General features: G+C 36.7%; 1 protein-coding gene across 1 annotated transcript in view; it reads left to right on the top strand.

Moving 5' to 3' along the window:
• The window catches only part of LOC126199431 (zinc finger protein 628-like), a 197,915-nt gene that overhangs the window by 2,104 nt on the left and 173,500 nt on the right, over positions 1 to 22,311 (top strand). The window contains exon 2 of the mRNA XM_049936348.1: positions 2,728 to 2,951. Coding sequence (XP_049792305.1) covers positions 2,728 to 2,951 — 224 coding nt within the window. The remainder of the gene's footprint in view (positions 1 to 2,727; positions 2,952 to 22,311) is intronic.

Here is a 22,311-nt window from a genome sequence, read left to right as displayed (position 1 = left end):
TGTAACCCTTGTTCTACCGTTGTCTTATTTCTCCTTTCTTGATGATCTTTTCCATCGATTTATATTCACTGTTCTGTCTTTTGTTGTTCTCCTCTTTTACCATGTGAAAGCCACTTCTGTGTCAAAAACTTTAAGACCTAGTTGTTTCACCGTAGAAATTCAAGGACTTCTTATTAAAGTGACATCCACATCATCCATTCTGACTCATCCTTGTGTCACTCCCTGCTTAATCTTTCTCATCTAGAAAAGGAGCTTCTCAATCTCTCAATACTTGTAATCTTATCTCCACAGTTTACCATTTCTCCGTTACCATAAAATATTTCCTCCCTTCCACAAAAGACCGTTTTCCATCCACTTGCTTTCTACCTCAGACTCTCACTGTCAAGTGTTTCACTGATCGACGTTAATTGCAAAGAATTTCTTCAGCTATTTGCCTGGAGAACTCCTTTTCTACATCAATAGAACATAGAATTTATACTAACACGACAACACAACAAAACAAATATTCACAGGTAACCATTTTAGAATTTTGTGTATAAAAAGTCTATAAGATATGTAGTACTTTAAATCGTGGTAAAAACATTATCCATAACTGAAAAGATACATCACTAATTTCCAATTAAGAAATATCTCCGTGGTAATATCTGATCCAGGAATGAAGGTTACATGGCCACTCCACACGTTTAATAATTTTTGAGGCTTGATTGATCTTTCTCATCTGAAAACGGAATGGAGTAGAATGACTATTGATAAGACTTCGCTGACGATATGGACGTTAAACCGTAATATTTATATCATCGTCTTGAAATCCCAGACTAATCAGAGTATTTTAATTTCTCCCAGGCTTCCATAACTACTAAAAACCTGTTGCCAGCACAAACCAGACAAGTGTAGTTCTCTGGCAGATTAACAGAATCCGGAAAATCCTATCAGGGAAGAGATTTTTGTGGAGCAAGGGATATGGCATGAAAGCGGTATAAAATGAGAACAGATGCCTGGCATGAAGTCGTGTCATGTCACACACCATGTTAGACTGGTCTAAACAAAAGTGTTCGTTGTAATTAAAATCAACAATCCAATGATTCAGTAACTTTGTGTCGTAGCTTTTCTTACTTATTATTTCAATCTTCTTCAAAAGCTGATCGGTGGTTATACATGTTAGATCAGTCCTTATCTTATCATTCAAAACGCTCCACAATTTATCATAATTCTTAAAAACTAAATATCATTTTAAATTTCACAGATTATGTATGTTCGGAATTTTCTTGTAGAGTGTATGCAACCAAATGATTGCTCATACTTCCCAGCTGAAGGGTCTACAGATTGCAACCCTTTCTCATGCAAGACACAAAGAGGTAACGAACCTCTCTCGTCGAATTCCGTATCAGTTCTCGCCCAAGCTGCAGCTGTGGCACAGTAAATGTAGATGTGTATTCTTATTCCTGTGCTGGGAGCAAAACGTTTCCTTCTAAATTGCCACAGTGTCATTTCCAAGCCGTCCGTTGCGGTCGAGCGGTTCTAGGCGCTTCAGTCCGGAAGCACATGGCTGCTACGGTCGCAGGTTCGAATCGTGCCTCGGGCATGGATGTGTGCGATGTCCTTAGGTTAGTTAGGTTTAAGTAGTTCTATGTCTAGGGGACTGATGACCACAGATGTTAAGTCCCATTGTGCTTAGAGCCATTTGAACTATTTTGTGTCATTTCCGCACATGTAGACCAACAAATAAAATAAAACATCGATACCACATAATATCATAGAGGCCTCCACAGGGATGACGTTAAGAACGATACTAAGAAAACAGCACAAAGAATATTAGCGTTCCTCGAAGATCATTCGCTGTAATGTGTGATGTCAGCACTGTGTTGACGATTAATCCTAACAGGACAATGAAGAGGCAGAAATAAGAAAACTACATACAACGTCATCTCACTTATGCTTTTGTTCACTTTGTGTCTGATACAAATTTAGATAGTAAATTGCTTAGTAAGTTTGTCGATTTCGAGCTTGAAAGTAAAATGTCTCAGTCCCAACAGACATGCCTACTGTACGGAAATTACAGTTACCACACATGTTCTGAAAGGCACTGATGTAGAGTGGTGCAGATACACATGTGTGTTGCAAAGTGCTAGCAACTGGCTACTGGTGATGTAGAGACTTGTGTCTGTGTGCTGCAGATGAGTGGTAACTGGCTGCTGGTGATGTAGAGTGTATGAACTTCCAGCATGCTGGAGTATCTGTGGGTCAGCAACTTCTGTTAACCAGTACAACGAATACCCGGTCCAAAGTTGCATACTTTACTGTTCTTTATTCACTCGATGACTAGTTTCACGCGCAGTGGTTAGCACACTGGACTCGCATTCGGGAGGACGACGGTTCAATCCCGTCTCCGGCCATCCTGATTTAGGTTTTCCGTGATTTCCCTAAATCGTTTCAGGCAAATGCAGGGATGGTTCCTTTGAAAGGGCACGGCCGATATCCTTCCCAATCCTTCCCTCACCCGAGCTTGCGCTCCGTCTCTAATGACCTCGTTGTCGACGGGACGTTAAACACTAACCACCACCACCACCACTAGTTTCACGCTCAAAACAAGTCATCGAGTGGATAAAACAAAATTTGCAATTTTGGACTGGTTATTCGTTATAGTGATGTAGAGCATTGTGCCTATGTGCTGCAGATAATTGGCAACTGGCTAGTGGTGATGTAGGATGTTGTGCCTGTGTGCTGCAGTTAGTTGGAAACTGGCTGTTGGTGATGCAGAGTGTTGTGCCTGTGTGCTGCAGATGGGTGGTAAGCGGTTGTTGGTGCAGTGGGAGCGGTACGAGTCCGGTGTGCTGGCGCACCTACGGCGTTTGCTGGCAGCCGAGGCATTCGTCGACGTCACGCTTTGCTGCCAGGGCCACCGCCTGCGCGCACACCGCGTCCTCCTCTCCGCCTGCAGCCCCTACCTACAGGTCAGTGCTCTCTCTCTCTGTGCCTTTTTTGTTGACAAGTCCTTTTACAGGAAAGTTTCACTGTGTGATTTTATGCAGCTCACTAAAAACTAAAAGTGTGTGACACTTGCACAACAAATCTTATTATTGGGCCGACTGCCCGACATGCTACCAGCTCCAGATGTAGTCATATTATACGTTTGGATACTTTCTAGCCACGTTTCCTTGGGTGTTGTAACTGTAAGATCCTGTACAACTGAGTGAACCACATGTCTATCCTCTCGAGCGCAAGGCGCTTTCAAGTGCTTCCATGGCCTTCAGGATGATTCTCCTGAAACCATCTAATCTGTATCCATGTGACCAAATTAGGCAGCTATATTGTGGAACAATAAACTGCATTCTCAGTAGGTCATGATTCTGCTGATGTGAAATTCAGACAGATCCGCCAACATCAAACGCTATTTCTGAATGACAGAAGTACTGTGTCTTTTGTATTATCATGTGAGGCCTCAGATCCTGCAAACCTTTAAGAACTTGCCCGAGGCACTCGAGACTTTCAACAATGATTTAGGAAAATTTTTCTTTTGAATAGTATTTTAACACAAGAAAATTTGCGAAAACATAAAGAACAGGCATCCTAACAGGTAGAGTCATTGGCGTCTACTTACAGTTTTGGAAGGCAAATTAATACAGGCATTAGAATTACACCTCAGGAATATTTCACGTGCCAAAAATATTTAATTCAAGCTATTTTTTTTTAAAACATGAAATGTTATTAAGGTACTAAAAATTTTAAATTTATTGAAAATCACGATAAACCAAAAGCCAAACTCTTGGATTACCATACTCAGAGAGAAAGTGCAAGCACAATCTACAACTAACAAGGGTCCAAAAGGAAAAGGGAAATGTTTTCCTGCAGCATAACAATGCCAAACCACACACTTCACGCGCCACCACAGCAAAACTTCGGAGACTGAATCTCACCACCGTGCAGCATCCTCCATACAGTCAATATTTAGCACTGTCTGACTTCCATCTGCTCCCGATAGTGAAAGGTGATCTGAGGGAAATTCATTATGCTTCTGATGAAGACGTTGAGAGAACTGTGAGACTGTGGTTGCGGAAACAGAGTATCGACTTCTTCCCTCACAGCTTCAGAAAACTTATTCATCGTTGGCAGAAATGTATCCAATTGGCTGGTGATTATGTGGAAAAGTCTATATTGGTAATTAAAGATCACATTCTAAGGATTATTTGTGCGTTTGATTTATTTAAATGTTCCCATCCAAACCCAATTAACGAAGGTGGAGGCATTACTTTTCATTCAACCCTCGTATATATGTTTGTATATATGCATACATATTTATCTAATGTTTAGTAGGTTGACTGGAAGTGCGTGAGTGTTTTGTGTCACTCATCTAAATCAAGTATAAGATTTCAGTGATTTATTTAGTCTGTTTAGAAGAATTCTTTGTTCAGTTGAGTTTGTCAGAGGAATGTAGTAGTTAAAGTTAAATTTGGTCAGGAATGCGCTGTCGTGACCACGTTAACGTGTGAAGTAATTGTGACAGCGTAGTGAACTCTCGCTGTTGCAGCATTATAGATGATGTGTTTGGTTCTCTTATACTTATTAGTTTCAATAAGAGACACTGGCATTTACGCCAGGAAATTGAAAAATAAAATTTTATTGAACTGTCCTAACCAATCCAGTAGCCGCAGGAACTGTGATAGCTCGGATTAGTCAGAAGTGAACAGAGGTATACGTTAGAGGCGTTTTACGTGGGAACTGTGCGCTTACTGCAGCTACATGCCTAACAGCAGTCGTTGGACCTTGATCAGTAATCTTTGAAGATAACTGGAAAGGTGACACTGTATGCTTACTAGAGTTGAAACGAAATAGAAAGGTATAAATGTCGTTTCTGATGACGACACCAATGAACAAGTTATTAGAGGTAACACTGTAGAAGTAGATGGCAGTACAAACAACGGAATCAGAAACTCAACCTTTAGCAAAAAATACTTCAGCGGAAGTAGTCCATCAGCAGAAGTAAATATTAATCTAGTGCTCAGTCGAATGCTCGGTAAACTACAAAAAACAGATACTATAATAGTAAACCAAACCAACAGAAATTAAAATAGAAAAGACTGAAGAACTGAAATATTAAAGAAAACCTGAGTTCAGAGCTAACTGAAGCCAACTGGAACAGAAAATTGCAGCCGTGCAGGATATTGCCAAAGTAGAGTTAAAAGTAAGAAATGAAATCTAAACCGTGAATCAAGAGGTTAATCAGGAAATAAAGAATCCAAAAGGACATGCAGATAATTGACAAGAGAATTGCTAGTGTTGTAGAACGCGCACAAACAACATCGCTGAACTCTTAAGGCTTGTAGAACATAGTGTTACCGAAATGTGTGAAGAAACGAAAAGAAGAATAGAGGCTATTCACGAAAGATCGATGATGCTAGAGCGTAGGGCCGACAGTTATAACGTGGAAAGGTAAATGTTGTCATATGTTGCAATCAAGAACAGAACTTCCAGTGGCACTGTGAGAAGGCATTTATGAGTACTTTAGGATTTCAAATAGGAATGTCCTTATGTCCCAAGTAGTTTGCAGATAAAGTACAACGGAAGATATTAGCGCAGTGAAATAACAGGAGGCAGGTAGATGTAGCCTGTGCTTAGTAAAAAAAATAAATATGGGGCTTGCAGTATCCGTAACTAAAGTCTATCGTTCCAGGATTATGTTCAGAAGTTCATGGGAAACATTTGCTCACCTGAAATACAAGCCAACGCTGTGAGAGAATTTGTGTGGAGTCTAGGATATAGCAGTGAAAGTGTTTCAACCTATTGTCAGAAGATGATTAATAAATTGCTCCATACAGACATGTGGTCCAATGACGAATGAAAGATTTCTGAATTGTGCACGAAACTACCAAAAGCGATACTGGCAGCAATTGATAGTGCACCGTGGAAAGAAACAGACAGCTTGCTTAGAAGGGTACAGTGGATGGAAGCAATCCTTAGTGGCAATAGAGCTACAGAACCACATACAAATTACACGACTTGATCAACTTCCGACAAGGATATCGATGGACAAGGAGGATGTAGTCGAAATAATTGAAGAAGTAATTATCAAAAAGGGAACTATGGGTAAAGAGAATATGGGGAGATTTACACAAATTTACAGCAACACAGAGGTATGTGTGAATCAAGACGAGCCGCAAGAAAGTGTACAGACTGGGTAAGGTCACCTCGTAATGAGTAGCGGCGAGCATAAAAAATGGCCCCAACAATGAAGCTAATGCAACACGAATGCATCAGAGAGATTGAAATTCAGACAGGGAGACCTGCAGTATCACTTCACCAGCCGAAGTGCCATTGTCCAAGTCAACACAAAGCCCAATGGAGGACAGACAGATTCCGACAAACACAGCCGCAGACACTATGACTGGTGGGAGGCAGGATCGTTGCAAACCCAAGTTTCTGAGGCAGGAGGAGAGTATGTAGACAGCAGCCAGCAAGAAATGAGTGGAAGGATTATGAAAAACCAACACTAGTAACTGGGTGAATTGGTACGATCCCACTGTGTACTGTTGACAGATCTCTCAAAGGTGAAGGTTCAAGGTTACTGTGTTGGCAGATCTCACCAAATGGCCTTTGTACTGATGTGTTTGATCTCCTTCAAGGACAGTGATCAGCTGTTCCTTGGTCGAGGTCTAGTGGGAGCTGTCATGGAGCTGTCATCCTTGAAGCTCAGGCCTCATGTCTACCTTGATTGAAGTCTTGACGCTGTTGTCCCATTTCAAGGCCAGTGGTCAATGTCCTCTGTGGAACAAAGGCATAGTGTCCTCTACAAGTCAGCCACAGGGCCTAGCTTCTCTGTCTCATATAAAATACCATATGTAATTATTATGATTTCATTCTTATCACCCTTATTTGTTGGTTAGTTAAAAACCTGTTATAATTTACAGCCTAATTAAAATAATTTATTAAACAAAACTAATACTGTTCCCCACCACACCAAACATCAGATGGCTTCCTGAGCTGTGTTCTGTTCACCATATAAAGAGTAAGTGACTACCCATCAAGCAGACAGTCTTCTCACTCACATTCTGCCTCTTTGGAATCTGACATATGCCAACATGTTTTATGTAGTTTTTCAATGCAGTCTACAGCAAAGTTTTGAACTACATGATGTCTCTGCAAGCAGTCCATCGACTGGTCTTCTTGCATCACTATCTTCAGTTTTGTTACAATTTTGCTGATTTTTCATAAAATACCCACACTTTGAGATAACTACTAAGTAGGGTATAAATTAAAGAAAGAGAGATTAATTTTTAAAATAAAGGGTTAAAATGGATAGCTCAAAAAACTAATAACTGAAAAAATAATGAACCAGACAGCAATAGCCAATTTCAATTACATCAAAAAATTCTTGATGTGAAATTCACTGGCATTATTTGTAAGTTTCTTCATTCCCTTCTATCACTGTTTAATATTTCATCTTCAGAAAATTGAAAGTTTCAACCACTATTTAATTTGAAGTATCTGTTCTGTAAAATAATTTTAAATTTATTATCAAGCTCCATACAAAATTTTACTTATTGACAGTCAGAAGTGTAATATCAATCATTTACTTCTAACTCACTAATCTTTTCAAACATGCTATAATTGTATCTGTTATTGAGCTTTTTTAGCATAGCCTCCATTTGTATACATTACAATTTTATGAAGATTACAAATTTTCCCTCAAAATTTTATGTTGAGCGTCCTTTGTTAAATTTTTCTTATCATACATGATAACAAAAAAAAATGGAAATGCCATGTGGCTAGGGCCTCCCGTCAGGTAGACCGTTCGCCTGGTGCAAGTCTTTCGAGTTGACGCCACTTTGGCGACTTGCATGTCGATGGGGATGAAATGATGATGAAAGACACACAACACCCAGTCATCACGAGGCAGAGAAAATCCTTGGCCACGCCGGGAATCGAACCCGGGACCCCGTGCGCGGGAAGCGAGAACGCTACCGCAAGACCACGAGCTGCGGACACATGATTACAGAAAAGTGTATAATTTTGAATTTTATTATTGAAAGTGGCAAACAGCTTCATTGTTGCTTTCTGAGCATTTAACACGTTCATTCTCCTAGGCCTATTTATGACATTCGCAGGGCAGTTTTCAATAAAACTGAATGGACTTATATTGACATTACTAGCCAATTGTGTGACTCTCTTAAAATCTAGGAAAGCATAATATGCTTTCAGATAAGTATTTGGTGGAACTAGATTCATCATTTCTTGAGGAAAAAGTTATTTCTTCCATTCTTTATAACATAGTCTGTAATTTGATGTGATCGAACAAGGGAAGGCTAACTGATTATTCTTCTTTTTTGTGTGGAAAGCAAAGAAGATGACATACAGCATATCAAATTCTACAGAATTGTAGTTATTGATGGTATCTAGTTAAAAGTTTCTCTTTCCATTTAGTCCAACAATCTCTATGGTTTGTGGTTCAGAGAAAGATGTGGGATTCTTCGAATTTATTAGTCTTTCTCCCTCTATCTCAAGTGAATATTGTGGCTGATATATAACCACAGTGTCGTCAATATCAATTGGTTTCCACAACAGTTTTACCTTGCTTACATAGTGTGGTCACATCTTCAACACTGGTTTCATTATGGTCACCCCATCGGAAAATGGAATCATCAGTGCTTGAAGACCCTGTAAGAATTACAGTTCAATCTCTTTCCCTAATAATCTTCCTAAAATGTTTCTGAAGGATAAACTACTTCAATTTTTGTACATTTTATCTTCCCATTATTGAGGATATGACCCTTCATTGTTAACTCATTGGCAAGAAATGAAGTCAAATGCATGACAGATGGAGAAATAAAAGCATGTTCCAAGCTAGGAAAAATATTGTTTCCTTTCTTTCTCGTGATAAACTGGAATGGCTTTGTCATGTAGTTGTCAGTCAATTTTTTGATTGGACCTTGCATCATATGTTGGATAATCTGTACCATCATCCCCACTCTTACTTAAGTTAATGTAAAGATTAGTATGTTTAGGGTGAAACCAACAGTTGCTAGTATTTACAGTAACCTCTGTGGTCTTGTTGTGAAGATGTAAGTAAATGTGATTTGAGACTTTCTCGGCGTATTCCATTCGTGAAATCTTCTCGGGTGATCAGCCGAGTAAAGGCGTCGTCTTCTCGCAACGTTTCGAAGGGTTTCGTACCCATCAAATTCAAGCGAAGATGATGGGTACGAAACCCTTCGAAACGTTGCGAGAAGACGACGCCTTTACTCGGCTGATCACCCGAGAAGATTTCACGAAGGGAAGATGTAAGTAATTTTTAGTCTTCTCATTCAAACAGAATGAGTAAAATTGATAGCTGTGTATTTTTTGTTATTTACTGAAGGTAAAAATTTATTCACCCATTTATAAAATAAATGTTACTGTAGCACCATTGAAGTTAATTAAATTATCATTTTCATCAGTTATAGTTATTTCTCAATCCAGTAGAGGATCAGAAATTTGAATATATACAGGATAATGTGTTCATGATTTAATAGTCCACTGAAGTCTGCATTAGGCTTCAATGAAGCGATAATATTAGTTTCTCAAGGAAATTGATCCGTATGCTTTACAAACATTCTATCAGCTAAATTAAAATTTATGTTGATTAATTCTGTGGAATCAGTCTAGGCATATCATTAGCAACAGTTGTTTTTGCCAGCTTTAGTAGGTTGACCACCAAATCCAAGCACACTTCTAATACTATCTTTTATGTCTATATATAATTTAACATCATAATTGGTACAAATTCTGAGATAAGAATTCCAGAGAAGGAATCAAAATATAAACATGCTGAGTTCTAACCAAATTTTATTCGATATGGAGTAATAGAAACCAGTGGTTGTGGAAAAACAACATCAATGCGTGACAGTTATATTTTAACTCCAGTATGGTTGAACTGGAATAAAATAATTCACTTGTACGTTCTATCAAAAAGCTTAGATCAACCGAAATTCTAGGAATTCATAAAAAGATGTAAAATATTGAAGTTTAAAACTAATAAAAAAGCTAACGAACACATTATACCACTATATGAATGTGAATATAGTTCAGTTGTTACATTTGACAATTTCATTTTAGAAAATCAGGATATAATTACAGAATATTTTACTATAGTCAGGTGTGATAGAATTGACTGCTTTTATTAGCTCAGATATATTCAAAAACAGCAAAGCAATTAGTAAGAGATAATAAAAATTATTTGAATATTTTTCGTCAAGATGTTACAAATTTAAGTCATATACATCATGAATTTCTTGGAGGTGTTTTAAAATTTTATGATTTGGTCATAATTATACTAAATGTTGGAAAGAGGACTAAATCAGTAGTTTTACAGTACACACAACTAAGAAGCCTAAACAAGAAGGTATAGATATAAAATAATAAATTTCTTAACTAACAAAAATTTTTGTTGTTGTTTTTATCTTTAATAGATGTTTGCAAAATATGACCCAGAGATCATTAAAAATGCTACACAAAACAGAAAGATAAAAGAACAAACAAAAGAAAACGTTAAAAATGGAAGATGGAACCTAGAAAAAAGTATGAAAACAAAAGAAAGAGTCAAAATCTTATTGACACAATGAGAGAAATAGGAGATAAAGTTTTGAAAACTATTTAAAAAAAAGCAGTTGGTTCCGTATCAATATCACCACAGTTTTGATGAATTTGACAGCATACCAACAATAAACAGTATTAAAGTCTATGGCATTAGTAAATGCTCAGTTAATTAGAAATACACCACCAATAAACAGTATTAAAGTCTATGGCATTAGTAAATGCTCAGTTGATTAGAAATACAAGAAGTACTGATGAAATATGAAGAAGATGTTAAAGATAGAATAGGTGAAAAAATAAAGGAGGGTGATGTTAAAAAAATCTATAAACAAAAGAATCCTACAATACATCAACCACAGTGAACACCAAGTTTTTGGATTAAGACTTGCAGGTACATTTAAATTTGTAGGTACATTGCAAGTGAAATTTGGTGGAGATAATGTAACATTTGGTGATTGGATATATGAAGATACAATTCTTATAACAGACAACAGATGACTGTGGAAGGTATGCACACAGTATTTGATGTTGTTCATTTATCAAATTATGCAGATATTTTGTACCATTCAGGATCATTATATTCTGAAAAGAATCCAACTAAAATAAAACCAAGATTTATTAAATATAAGATATTGATAAAAGAAATTGTTGATGTGTATTTCCAAAAACTGATAGCATGTTTAGAGTCCAATTTCGATGAGAAAGTGGGTGAAGGCTTAGTAAAAAAAATTACAGAAGAACCAGTTGACTTAACCAATAGATCAGCAGTAATTCATTGTGGAGAAATAGCCACAAATAAAAGTTTTGTACTGGGAGTGTTGGAATAATGGAAATGCAAACGAATAAATTTAATGACTTCATTATTAATAATCCGAAAGGAATTCCTTATTTGATCAGAATTTTGAATTATCTACCATATACATTTTGGAAAAGTGAAATGGATGGGGAATAATTAGTAAACTCGGGTTTAAATAATTTACCAGTGTGGGAGTTGCTTCTAGGAGGTTATGCAGACAGCAGACCTTTTACTATCCTAGATGAAAGATTAGCATGTGGTGATAAAGACTGAACTCCATTAGATGAAGCTTGCAAGGAACACTATATTGCATGTAGAGCAAATAAATATTTAGAAAAATACATGAAGTGGATAAAGAGCATCAACTAGTTGTAACAGAAATAATCCATGCTTCAGTTGGAGAAAAATTAAATGCTACGGCATTTAGAGGAATAATGTTTGCAAACAGAAAATTAGGAATGGCTAATAATGACAATGGTTGGTGTAGTGATATCCCAATAAAATTTTTTATCTATATAAATGAATTACTTCTGCATTAATTAATCATTTCTACCTAGTGACAAAAATTAACCAAAATCAATTAAGGTTAAACTCGTTAATAGTGCTGGTGATTTTTAACTTATGGACAAAGAAGAAACAGAGATAAAAAAAGTTGGTGGTAATTTGCTCATAACACTAGGTATTCATCTTGTAAAACAATTATTGAATATATAGGTTCAGACTAAAAAAACATGAAGGTGATTTTCTTCCATTAGCTTTGGCAGCATTACCATATCGAGCAACTACTGGTTCACTAGCAGATTGAGCAGCAGGTACTGGAAAAGCAGTAATGGCTTGATACAGGAAAACGTGCTACAATATAATATTAAACACTTTTCTGGTGTTTTTATGATTGATGAATTATCTAATAAAAGAAAAAATACTGAATGTATAGTAGTTAATCTAGAGACATCTGACCATCTTGGCACTCACTGGATATGTCGTTATAAGAATAACAATAAAAAAATGTATTCGATTCATTTTCTGGTACTAAACCAAAACATCTAGTTAACTATTTAGACAATACATAATGTTAATCATATGTCAAGCAATCATTTGTGTATATATGTTTTAAAACTGATTTCAGATAATCATAAGTGTAAAGAAATTTTAAGTCTCCTAAATGGACATTTTTAGAAATAAGGCGGAGCCTAATGATTGCATCTTCAGCTGAAAGATCAATGCAAAAACATGAAAAAAACTTTGAGAAACTAAAAAAAAGAATTGAGACCAAAATTTGAAGATTATCAATCAAATATTAATATCTGGAGCATGAAGTGCAGAAAATTTACTAAAGGACAAACGTTCACAGAATAACAAGTGAAAATGGTAGACAGATGACTTAAGGTCTCTGCACTGTGTGCAACACTAAAAAGGGTAAATTTGTTAAAAAACTTTTGTAGGTGATGATCTGAATATCTGTGAAGAAATTAATAATGAATTACATAAACCAATGACAAAAAATTTTAAAAGAAAAAATATTGTCTCATTTGGTATAGATAATGTATGGCAAGCTCATCTAGTAGAAATGCATTAAAATAATTTTAAAGGAATATTAAAAGTAAATAACAGATATGTGTTGTTGTTGTGGCCTTCAGTCCAGAGACTGGATTCATGCAGCTCTGCATGATACTCTATCCTGTGCAAGCTTCTTCATCTCCCAGTACCTACTGCAACCTACATCCTTCTGAATCTGCTTAGTGTTTTCATCTCTTGGTCTCCCTCTACGATTTTTATGCTCCATGCTGCCCTCCAATACTAAACTGGTGATCCCGTGATGCCTCAGAATATGCCCTACCAACCAATTCCTTCATATAGTCAGGTTGTGCCACAAATTTCTCTTCTCTCCAAATCTATTCAATACTTCCTCATTAGTAATCTGGTCTACCCATCTAATCTTCAGCATTCTTCAGTAGCACCACATTTCGAAAGCTTCTGTTCTCTTCTTATCTAAACTATTAATCGTCCACATTTCATTTGCATCATGGCTACACTAAATGCAAATAATACTTTCAGAAACGACTTCCTGACACTTAAATCCTTACTCGATGTTACCAAAATTTCTCTTCTTCAGAAACGTTTTCCTTGCCATTGCCAGTCTACATTTTATATCCTCTCTACTTCGACCATCCTCAGTTATTTTGCTCCCTAAATAGCAAAACTAATTAACTACTTTATGCGTCTCATTTCCTAATCTAATTCCCGCAGCACTGCCCGATTTAATTCGACTACATTCCATTATCCTCGTTTTGCTTTTGTTGATGTTCATCTTATATCCTCCTTTCAAGGCACTGTCCATTCCGTTCAGCTGCTCTTCTAGGTCCTTTGCTGTCTTTGACAGAATTGCAATGTCATCGGCGAACCTCAAAGTTTTTATTTCTTCTCCATGGATTTTAATTCGTACTCCGAATTTTTCTTTTGTTTCCTTTACTGCTAGCTCAATATACAGATTGAATAACATCAAGGATAGGCAACACCCCTGTCTCACTCCCTTCCCAACCACTGCTTCCGTTTCATGTCCCTCGGCTCTTATAACTGCCATATGGTTTCTGTACAAATTGTAAATAGACATTATATCCCTTTATTTTACCCCTGTAACCTTCAGGATTTGAAAGCGATTATTCCAGTCAAAAGTGTCAAAAGCTTTCTCTAAGTCTACAATTGCTAGAAACGTAGGTTTGCCTTCCCTTAATCTATTTTCTAAGATAAGTCGTATGGTCAGTATTGGCTCAAGTGTTCCAACATTTCTACGGAATCCAAACTGATCTTCCCCGAGGTCGGTTTCTACCAGTTTTTCCATTCAACTGTAAAGAATTCGTGTTAGTATTCTGCAGCCGTGGCTTATTAAACTGATAATTCGGTAATTTTCACATCTGTCAACACCTGCTTTCTTTGGGATTGGAATTATTATATTCTTCTTGAAGTCTGAGTGTATTTCGCGAGTCTCATACATCTTGTTCACAAGAGTTTTGTTTGGCCTGGCTCCCCATAGGCTGTCAGTAGTCCGAATGGAATGTTGTCTACTCCCAGGGCCTTGTTTCAACTTAGGTCTTTCACTGCTCTGTCAAACTCGTCACGCAGTATCATATCTCCTATTTCATCTTCATCTACATCCTCTTCCATTTCCATAATATTGTCCTCAAGTACATCGCCCTTGTATAGATAGACCCTCTATATACTCCTTCCACCTTTCTGCTTTCCCTTCTTTGCTTAGAACTGGGTTTCCATCTGAGCTCTTGATATTCATACAAGTGGTTCTGTTTTCTCCAAAGGTCTCTTTAATTTTCCTGTAGGCAGTATCTATCTTACCCCTAGTGAGATAAGCCTCTACATCCTTACATTTGTCCTCTAGCCATCACTGCTTAGCCATTTTGCACTTCCTGTCAATCTCATTTTTAAGTCTTTGTATTCCTTTTTTCTTGCTTCATTTACTGCATTTTTATATCTTCTCCTTTCATCAATTAAATTTAATATCTTTCCAGTTACCTAAGGATTTCTATTAGGCCTCGTCTTTTTTTCTACTTGATCGTCTGCTACCTTCACTATTTCGTCTCTCAATGCTACCCATTCTTCTTCTACTGCATTTCTTTCCCCCATTCTTGTCAATCGTTCCCTAATGTTCTTCCTGAAGCTCACTACAACCCTGGTTCTTTCAGTTTATCCAGGTCCCAAATTCTCAAATTCCAACTTTTTTACAGTTTATAATATTCTTCTCGGATATGCAGCCGGATGATGACGTCTTCAAGACACAATATTTCTGCGGTCCAACTGGCCGCCATCATCAGGTGAGAGCGCTGGTGCGAGATTGTGCACCAGCGCTCTCACCTGATGATGGCGGCCAGTTGGACCGCAGAAATATTGTGTCTTGAAGACGTCATGATTCGGCTGCATACCCGAGAAGAATATTATCAATTATTACTCCGGGAAAGCCTTCGTAGTTTTTTACAGTTTATTTAGTTTTAATCAACAGTTCATAACCAATAGATTGTCGTCAGAGTCCACATCTGCCCCTGGATATGTCTTACAATTTATAACCTGATTCCTGAATCTCTGTCTTACCATTATATAATCTGAGACCTTCCAGGATCACCAGGCTTCTTCCATGTATACAACCTTCTTTTATGATTCTTCAACCAACTGTTCACTATGACTAAGTTATGCTCTGTGCAACTTCTACCAGGCCGCTTATAAATATCTATTAACTGTTCTTGATGTTTTTTCCAGGCTTGCTTGGGCTATTCCCATTATAGATAAAACAAATATAAATGCAGTTGATGCCTTTGAAAGAACATTTGATGTAAGAAAGAACACCAAGAAATTTGCAACATATAATGGAAGAGGATTGTACAGTAAATATTTTACGGAACTCATGAAAAAATACATGAACTATTACTCAGCTTCTGAAATAAAAGCGTCTTTTGCAGAAAGATTTAATGAAACAACTCAAAAAAATGTGGAAAAAGTAGACTTTGTAGGAAACGGATAGACATAGTTTCAGAATTAGTTGATGAATACAATAATACAAAACATTCACCAATAAAAATGAAACCATTGGAAGTTAATGGTAAAAATTATAAGCCAACTGTCTCTGTCTCTAATAATACTCCAAAATTTAAAACAGGAGATAAAGTGAGTATCAGTAAACTTTCTGAAGATGGATGCACAGTCAGCTGAACAACTCAAATTTATGGAATTGAACGTGTTATTCATTCTGATAGTCACACATAAATTGAAGGTACCAGGTGGGGAAGAAGTGGAAAGAAATATTTATGATCAAGAACTGCAGAAGGCTAATCATCCTTATTTCAATCTTGTGGAGGTATCAGGATTAAAGAGGACAAGGCATATGTTGAATGGTTGGGTTTCATAATTACATAACAGTTGAGCATATAAAAATAAAAGTGTTTTATAAAAAAATTATATATGTAAATGGAATTTGTTATTGAAAATTTAAATTCTTCCATATTGATGACAATATTGGTTGTACTTATTGTTTCATTAAAGAAGATAGAGTATATTAAACTGAAAATTTATAAGGCCAGAAATACTTGAGAATTTGCTATTTGAGTTGAATGAATCAGATGAATTTCTCATATTTGGTTTATCAGATGTATATAAAAGTTGTTATGCATGTGATATAAAATTTGAATATGAAAAGATGTAGTTGGATTTTCACTTATATTGGGGAAGTTTCAGAATATCATTAACCACTTATTCAGCATGCGTAAGATTAAGATAATTGTGCCAACATATAATATTCAATCTTTCTCTCTTTCTCTGGTAGGAGTTTATTGAGTTGGGATCATAATTAAGTCTTAACATTTCTTCAATATTTGCATGATTATCTCTGGTATGGTTGAACTGTTTTTGCAAATTTCTTTTTTGTTCTGCAATAACATAATGATGTACTTGCATTTATCACCAAATAATCTTCAAAGAACGAGTCAGCATTAAAATTTGATAGGTAGTCTCAGGTACGACATGTGGTTATAGTCTCTTGTGTTTCTTTCATTTCTTCTCTCAAAAGCAGATCAACAAATCAAATTTTCTATTAGATTCTCCTCAATTGTAATTATTTCTTCATTATTTTTATGTATTTGGTTGGTTGGTTGATTTTGAGGAAGGGACCAAACTGCAAGGCCATTGGACCGATTGGAGTAGGGAAGGATGGCGAAGGAAGTTGGGCATGACGTTTTAAAGAAACTATTTTTGTATTTGCCTGAAGCGATTTAGGGAAAGCATAGATAACCTAAATCAGGATGGCTGGACAAAGGTTTGAACTGTTGTCCTGCCAAATGTGGGTACAGTGTGCCACCTCCTAGGTATTTTTATATATTTCTTGTAATCGTGCTATAATGTTCTACTTGTGTTCTATTTGGTTTCTGTAGGAATCTTTAATTTCTTTCGTTATCTTATATTCTCCATGTTCAAAAAATGGGGGCAAAGCTTCTTCAGTTAGCTAATCATGATATTGTTCAGCTAATTTCATTTTTGATTTCATAATTAATGAACAAAGACTTAGTTAATTGATACAATCTGCATGTGAATGTAAGGTTAGCAACTTGCTACCCTTCCAATCCATGTAACTTTCCCTATATTTTTCTCAAATATAAGATGCAGTTGCTTCATTTGTATTTTTATTTTCTAATCTTTCAGCTGCATCTTTAGCTTCAAACCAATGATTATTATTTTTGTAAATAATCCTATATGGAGGCTTAAAATTGTAGGTATATTTGTTGTTGACAAGATCTACAATCAACTCCATTTATATAGAATAAAAGCATGTCAGATAAAATATTCTTGGGAAGGTTTCGTAGCAGGCTCAGACAAAATTCCGTCATGAATATTTTTTCTCATCTCATTTATTTCATCAGAAATATCATGGGATTGGTCACATTATTTCTTAACAAAATAAGCTAGATTGTTGAAATGAATGTTGTACAGTTATTTACTTTTATCTGTTTTGTGTACACCAGAACAAATATTAAGTGTATGTTCTTCCCATTTATAATGCTTTATTCATAGTTTCTGACATAAAATATGTGATCGTTTTAAGTTTTCCACTGTTATAATGAGATAATGTTTCTAAAAGATGATTTTTAGACAATACACATTAAATTTAAGATAATTTTTCTTAGCTTACAGCTTGGACATGACAATTTAAATCATTTGTATTTACTTCAGCACTACTACATCATAGATTCTAATTTATAGTTGTAGACATTGTTTATCTTTATCTTTTATTTGTTGTTGTGATTGACAACTTTGTTCATCTTTTAATTTTATACTTTCTTGTGGTTTATAGTCAACATATTTAATAATTGATCGTATGTCATTTTCTGTTACCCAGACTTCGAACTGTTCAGCTAATTTCATTTCTTATTTCATAATTAATGAATATAAAGGATGTTCATTGATAAAAATTGTGTATGGATGCAAGAGTAAATGGCTGTGACTCTGCATATCTTTGTATTTTCTCCTATATCTTTCTTGAACATTATCTAATGTTGCCAACCTTGTGTCTGCATATTTAAAAGTTTAGCAATATCTTTAACTTTAAGCCATGGATTGTATTCTTTATCAATTATCAGTAACACTGCCTTTTATTGTAAACAAGCGTGTTGTTATTATTGTGATTAATATTCATCTAACTAGATGTGTCTGGGGAAACCATTTATACAGAATAAAATTTATTAATAACATTTTAATGCTTTCTAATGGATGGTAAAACTTCATATGAAACCAGTTTTTGAATAATTCAGCTTTTCCATAAAATTAAAGATTACAAAGCAGATTCATTAATAAAGATTGTTCTTTTCTCGTTATATGTTAGGCCCAGCTCAGAAGTAGGTCTGGAAATTTTCCTGTACTTTATTTATCTTCTTCCTGTTTAAAAATCAAGTGGTCAGTTTTTCCATCCATTGATAAATTCCAGTAATTAGCATCTCTTTCTTGACTCGATTTAGTTTTCTACTTTCCTTAAGAGTGTGCCTAATATTGTTTTATTACAGACCTGAATTTTTTTCATGAACTATGTATTGCACTACTACTCGTAAATGAAAAAAAAAACACATAGCACAAACGCTAGTGACAGTAAAAAATCAGGTTGTAAATATTTTATGTGTACAGTTTTCTAGTGCACATTGATAAGAAAGGGGATTCATTTCTTTTTATAAATTTTAGTTAGAATAGGGAGAAATACATTAAAATTTCCTGCAGCTAGTGTATAATTTTGCTTAAATCTGTTAACAAATATATGTTTATGTTATAACAGTAATTACTTATAGACATATTTTCATGTTCAGTAATTCACAACCAGGGCTGCATCAAGACCATGCCGCCACCCCCCCCCCATCCCACAAGAATGCTGGCACAGAGGATGGGGGGGGGGGGCACGAAACCAGACGAAAAAACAAAAGATGTAAGAATAAACCGGAATGTGTACTTTAGCGCTCGAGTTCCCATCTTCAACCAGCGAGGAAAAGCCTTTCCCTTGGACAGTGACTGTAGACGCACGATACTTCCGCAGTGTCATGTAGTGCAAGTAGCATCATAAGGATATGACTACTACTACCTCCCGTCTGTCCAGATGCGTTGCATTTGGTGTGTGTCAACAGTGAAGAGTATAGCTGCACCCCACGGGCAACACAGTTAGCTCATGTTCCACAGTGGATATTTTACTGGTACTTCGCTACGGTATTGTAATGTCTCCAAGGTTGGCGAGCGGTTGCAGGAGCAAATAGGTTATTTGAACGAAGGCTTTCAGTGTTTGTCGGTTTATGGCAACCGAGGACTGGAGTGATACTGTTTCACGTAGCACTTCTCCAAGTGTCTGATAGTCTAGCAAGAGAAATGCGAAACGTATCTCACATATATCACACCATTTCATACCTAACTGCCTGTCGGGGACGCCATAAATGAGAGCTCGTTTTGAAAAACATACAGCAGATTCTGGTGCCAAATATAGCATAAATATCGATACAGCCGAGCTAATCAACGAAACTGTGGCTTTAGAAGTTCTGTAGGAAGAGCTGATGAAGTGCATTGACATAGCTTCACATTTCGAAATTTTGTAGTTCTTTTTCTCTGTTTTCTTTCTTTCCCCTCAAAGTGTGAGTTACAAGATACTTACAGAAGCATCGTAATAGCTTCAAGGACGTCTGTGATAATACCTATGACTGCAGCAACCTGTCAGTGCGGGTACTACTTACTGTTCATCATAATCAATGAGTTTCTTTCGCTCCACAGAACGAAATGGAAGGCAGTTCATGATAAAAACGAAATTCTTAAATAGGCACGTTCTCAACACACAGTTATACTCCCTTTTCTTTTATTTCCAATTAATAATATATTGACATTAATAATTTATGAGTATTAAATAAAAATCTTTTCTTTAGTATTACCATAACGAAGCTGCTGTGATCAATGAGACATATATTTTATTTTACTCCCAATTTTTTTGGGAAAGTTTATAATACAATCTGTAATTTATTTCCTATAATGATAAATGTTGTTTGTTAAGTACATAAATGAAATATTTCAATAACCCATTATATGTATTAATTGTATCTTACAGAGTAAAAATTTCCTAATAAGTGTAGAAAAAATTGGAGAAAGGTACTTTTTCTAGGGCAGGAAGGGAGCTTCAGCAGTTCTGCCAAGGCACAGCTAGGTCCACAAGAACGGTGGCGTTAAGAGGTCAGTGAGTGAATGTTAACTAGCAACGCACCGAAGCACTTCCGGTAATTCACATGTAGGGTAGCAGGTGTTCGTAGCTGTGTGCAACGAGACTGGCTGAACTTCCTTCCACATTACGAGCAGCATGTGGAATGAATGGAAATCGACTGGGAGAGTCTGTGCTGTCCACTGTAGAGCGAGCACCGGAAGCGACCGACAATTTACTTACAAGAAAAACTCCCCCTTCACACCCCCCTTAGGATTAGTCGTAAGATGGTACAGTGTATAGCCCGTCAAAACTGAACACAGATCAAGCATGAAAACAGGAAGAAGGTGTACTGAACAGTGAAAAGAGAAACAAAATAGAAATAGTGAATGCTCCAAGCTCAAGATGTGCAACATCGGGCAAAATACGAGAACACAGGCGTCATGCTTGTGTGATCACGGTGTTAGACTGCAAAGGGAGAGATTCGTGTACAAATCTCCGTCGTGCCTCCTTTTTCTTTTTTCACCAAATTATTAACTTTCCTTCCACTCACTGACATGTCTGTTCTCCTTCTGTAGTCTTGGCAATTGTCATACTACACATTAGTTATAAAATATGGGTCATGTGGTAAGATTATGTTACCGTCCCAAGTAAATGTGATGAATAATGGGAGCAGGCGAGATGCAGCATAGACCTCCCACAGAAATGAAAACAGTAAATAAACGGGCGTGAACTATATTACAACAAAAGAATTCAAGAGTCAAAACTTCCAAAATGGAACGCAAGAATCATAACATGTGGTACTTGTGTGGACCATATGAAGGGCTTATTTAAATAGTGGTACAAGTCCATTTTTGATCGTTTTGAGATAAAGAGTCCTAAAGTTAAATGAGCACTGAAAAATCTGTAGTTGAGATACCAGACATATTCAATCATATGGCTTCTTGTTAAAGATGAACCTTTCTTTCTGTTTGTTTGGATCATTAATTTCAGAAGCATTATAGGCACCAAAGTGGAGGTGATGGACCAGTACCACTATTGAAATAAGCACTTCATATAGGAGGTACGTACGTCTGGAGGTCCCTTCCTCACACCTCGCTGTTGCAAACGGACGTTACACCACGATACAGATACATATTTGAATACAGCGAACAGATATGTCAATGACCGGACGCAAAGTTCATAATTTGTTGAAAAATAAAAAATCCGGGCCACGAGAGACATTTGATCACAAATCTCCCACTTTACAGTCCAACATCGTGGCAACATAACCACGATGCAGTGGCTCTTCAAATTTGCTCGATGTTGCTCGTCTTGTGGTTGGACCGTTCACTGTTTCTATTTTGCTTCTGTTTTCACAGTGGCCGGCCGGAGTGGCCGTGCGGTTCTGGGCGCTACAGTCTGGAACCGAGCGACCGCTACGGTCGCAGGTTCGAATCCTGCTTCGGGCATGGATGTTTGTGATGTCCTTAGGTTAGTTAGGTTTAAGTAGTTCTAAGTCTAGGGGACTGATGACCTCAGATGTCAAGTCCCGTAGTGCTCAGAGCCATCTGAACCATTTTTTTGTATTCACAGTTCATTGCACCTCCTTCCCGTTTCCATGCTTCATCTGTGTTCAGTTTTTGAACATCCACCGGGCCATGTTATCACTAAATCTAAGGGGGGTGCGATTGATAGTTTTACTTGTTAGCACGGTATGTTGGGTGTTAGCTGGCGGCCCCCATATTCAAGGTGAAGGTTAAAAGAAACC

The sequence above is a fragment of the Schistocerca nitens genome, chromosome 8 (genome assembly GCF_023898315.1).
Source record: "Schistocerca nitens isolate TAMUIC-IGC-003100 chromosome 8, iqSchNite1.1, whole genome shotgun sequence".
Lineage (NCBI taxonomy): Eukaryota > Metazoa > Arthropoda > Insecta > Orthoptera > Acrididae > Schistocerca > Schistocerca nitens.
This window is presented reverse-complemented; position numbering and strand designations above follow the sequence as displayed.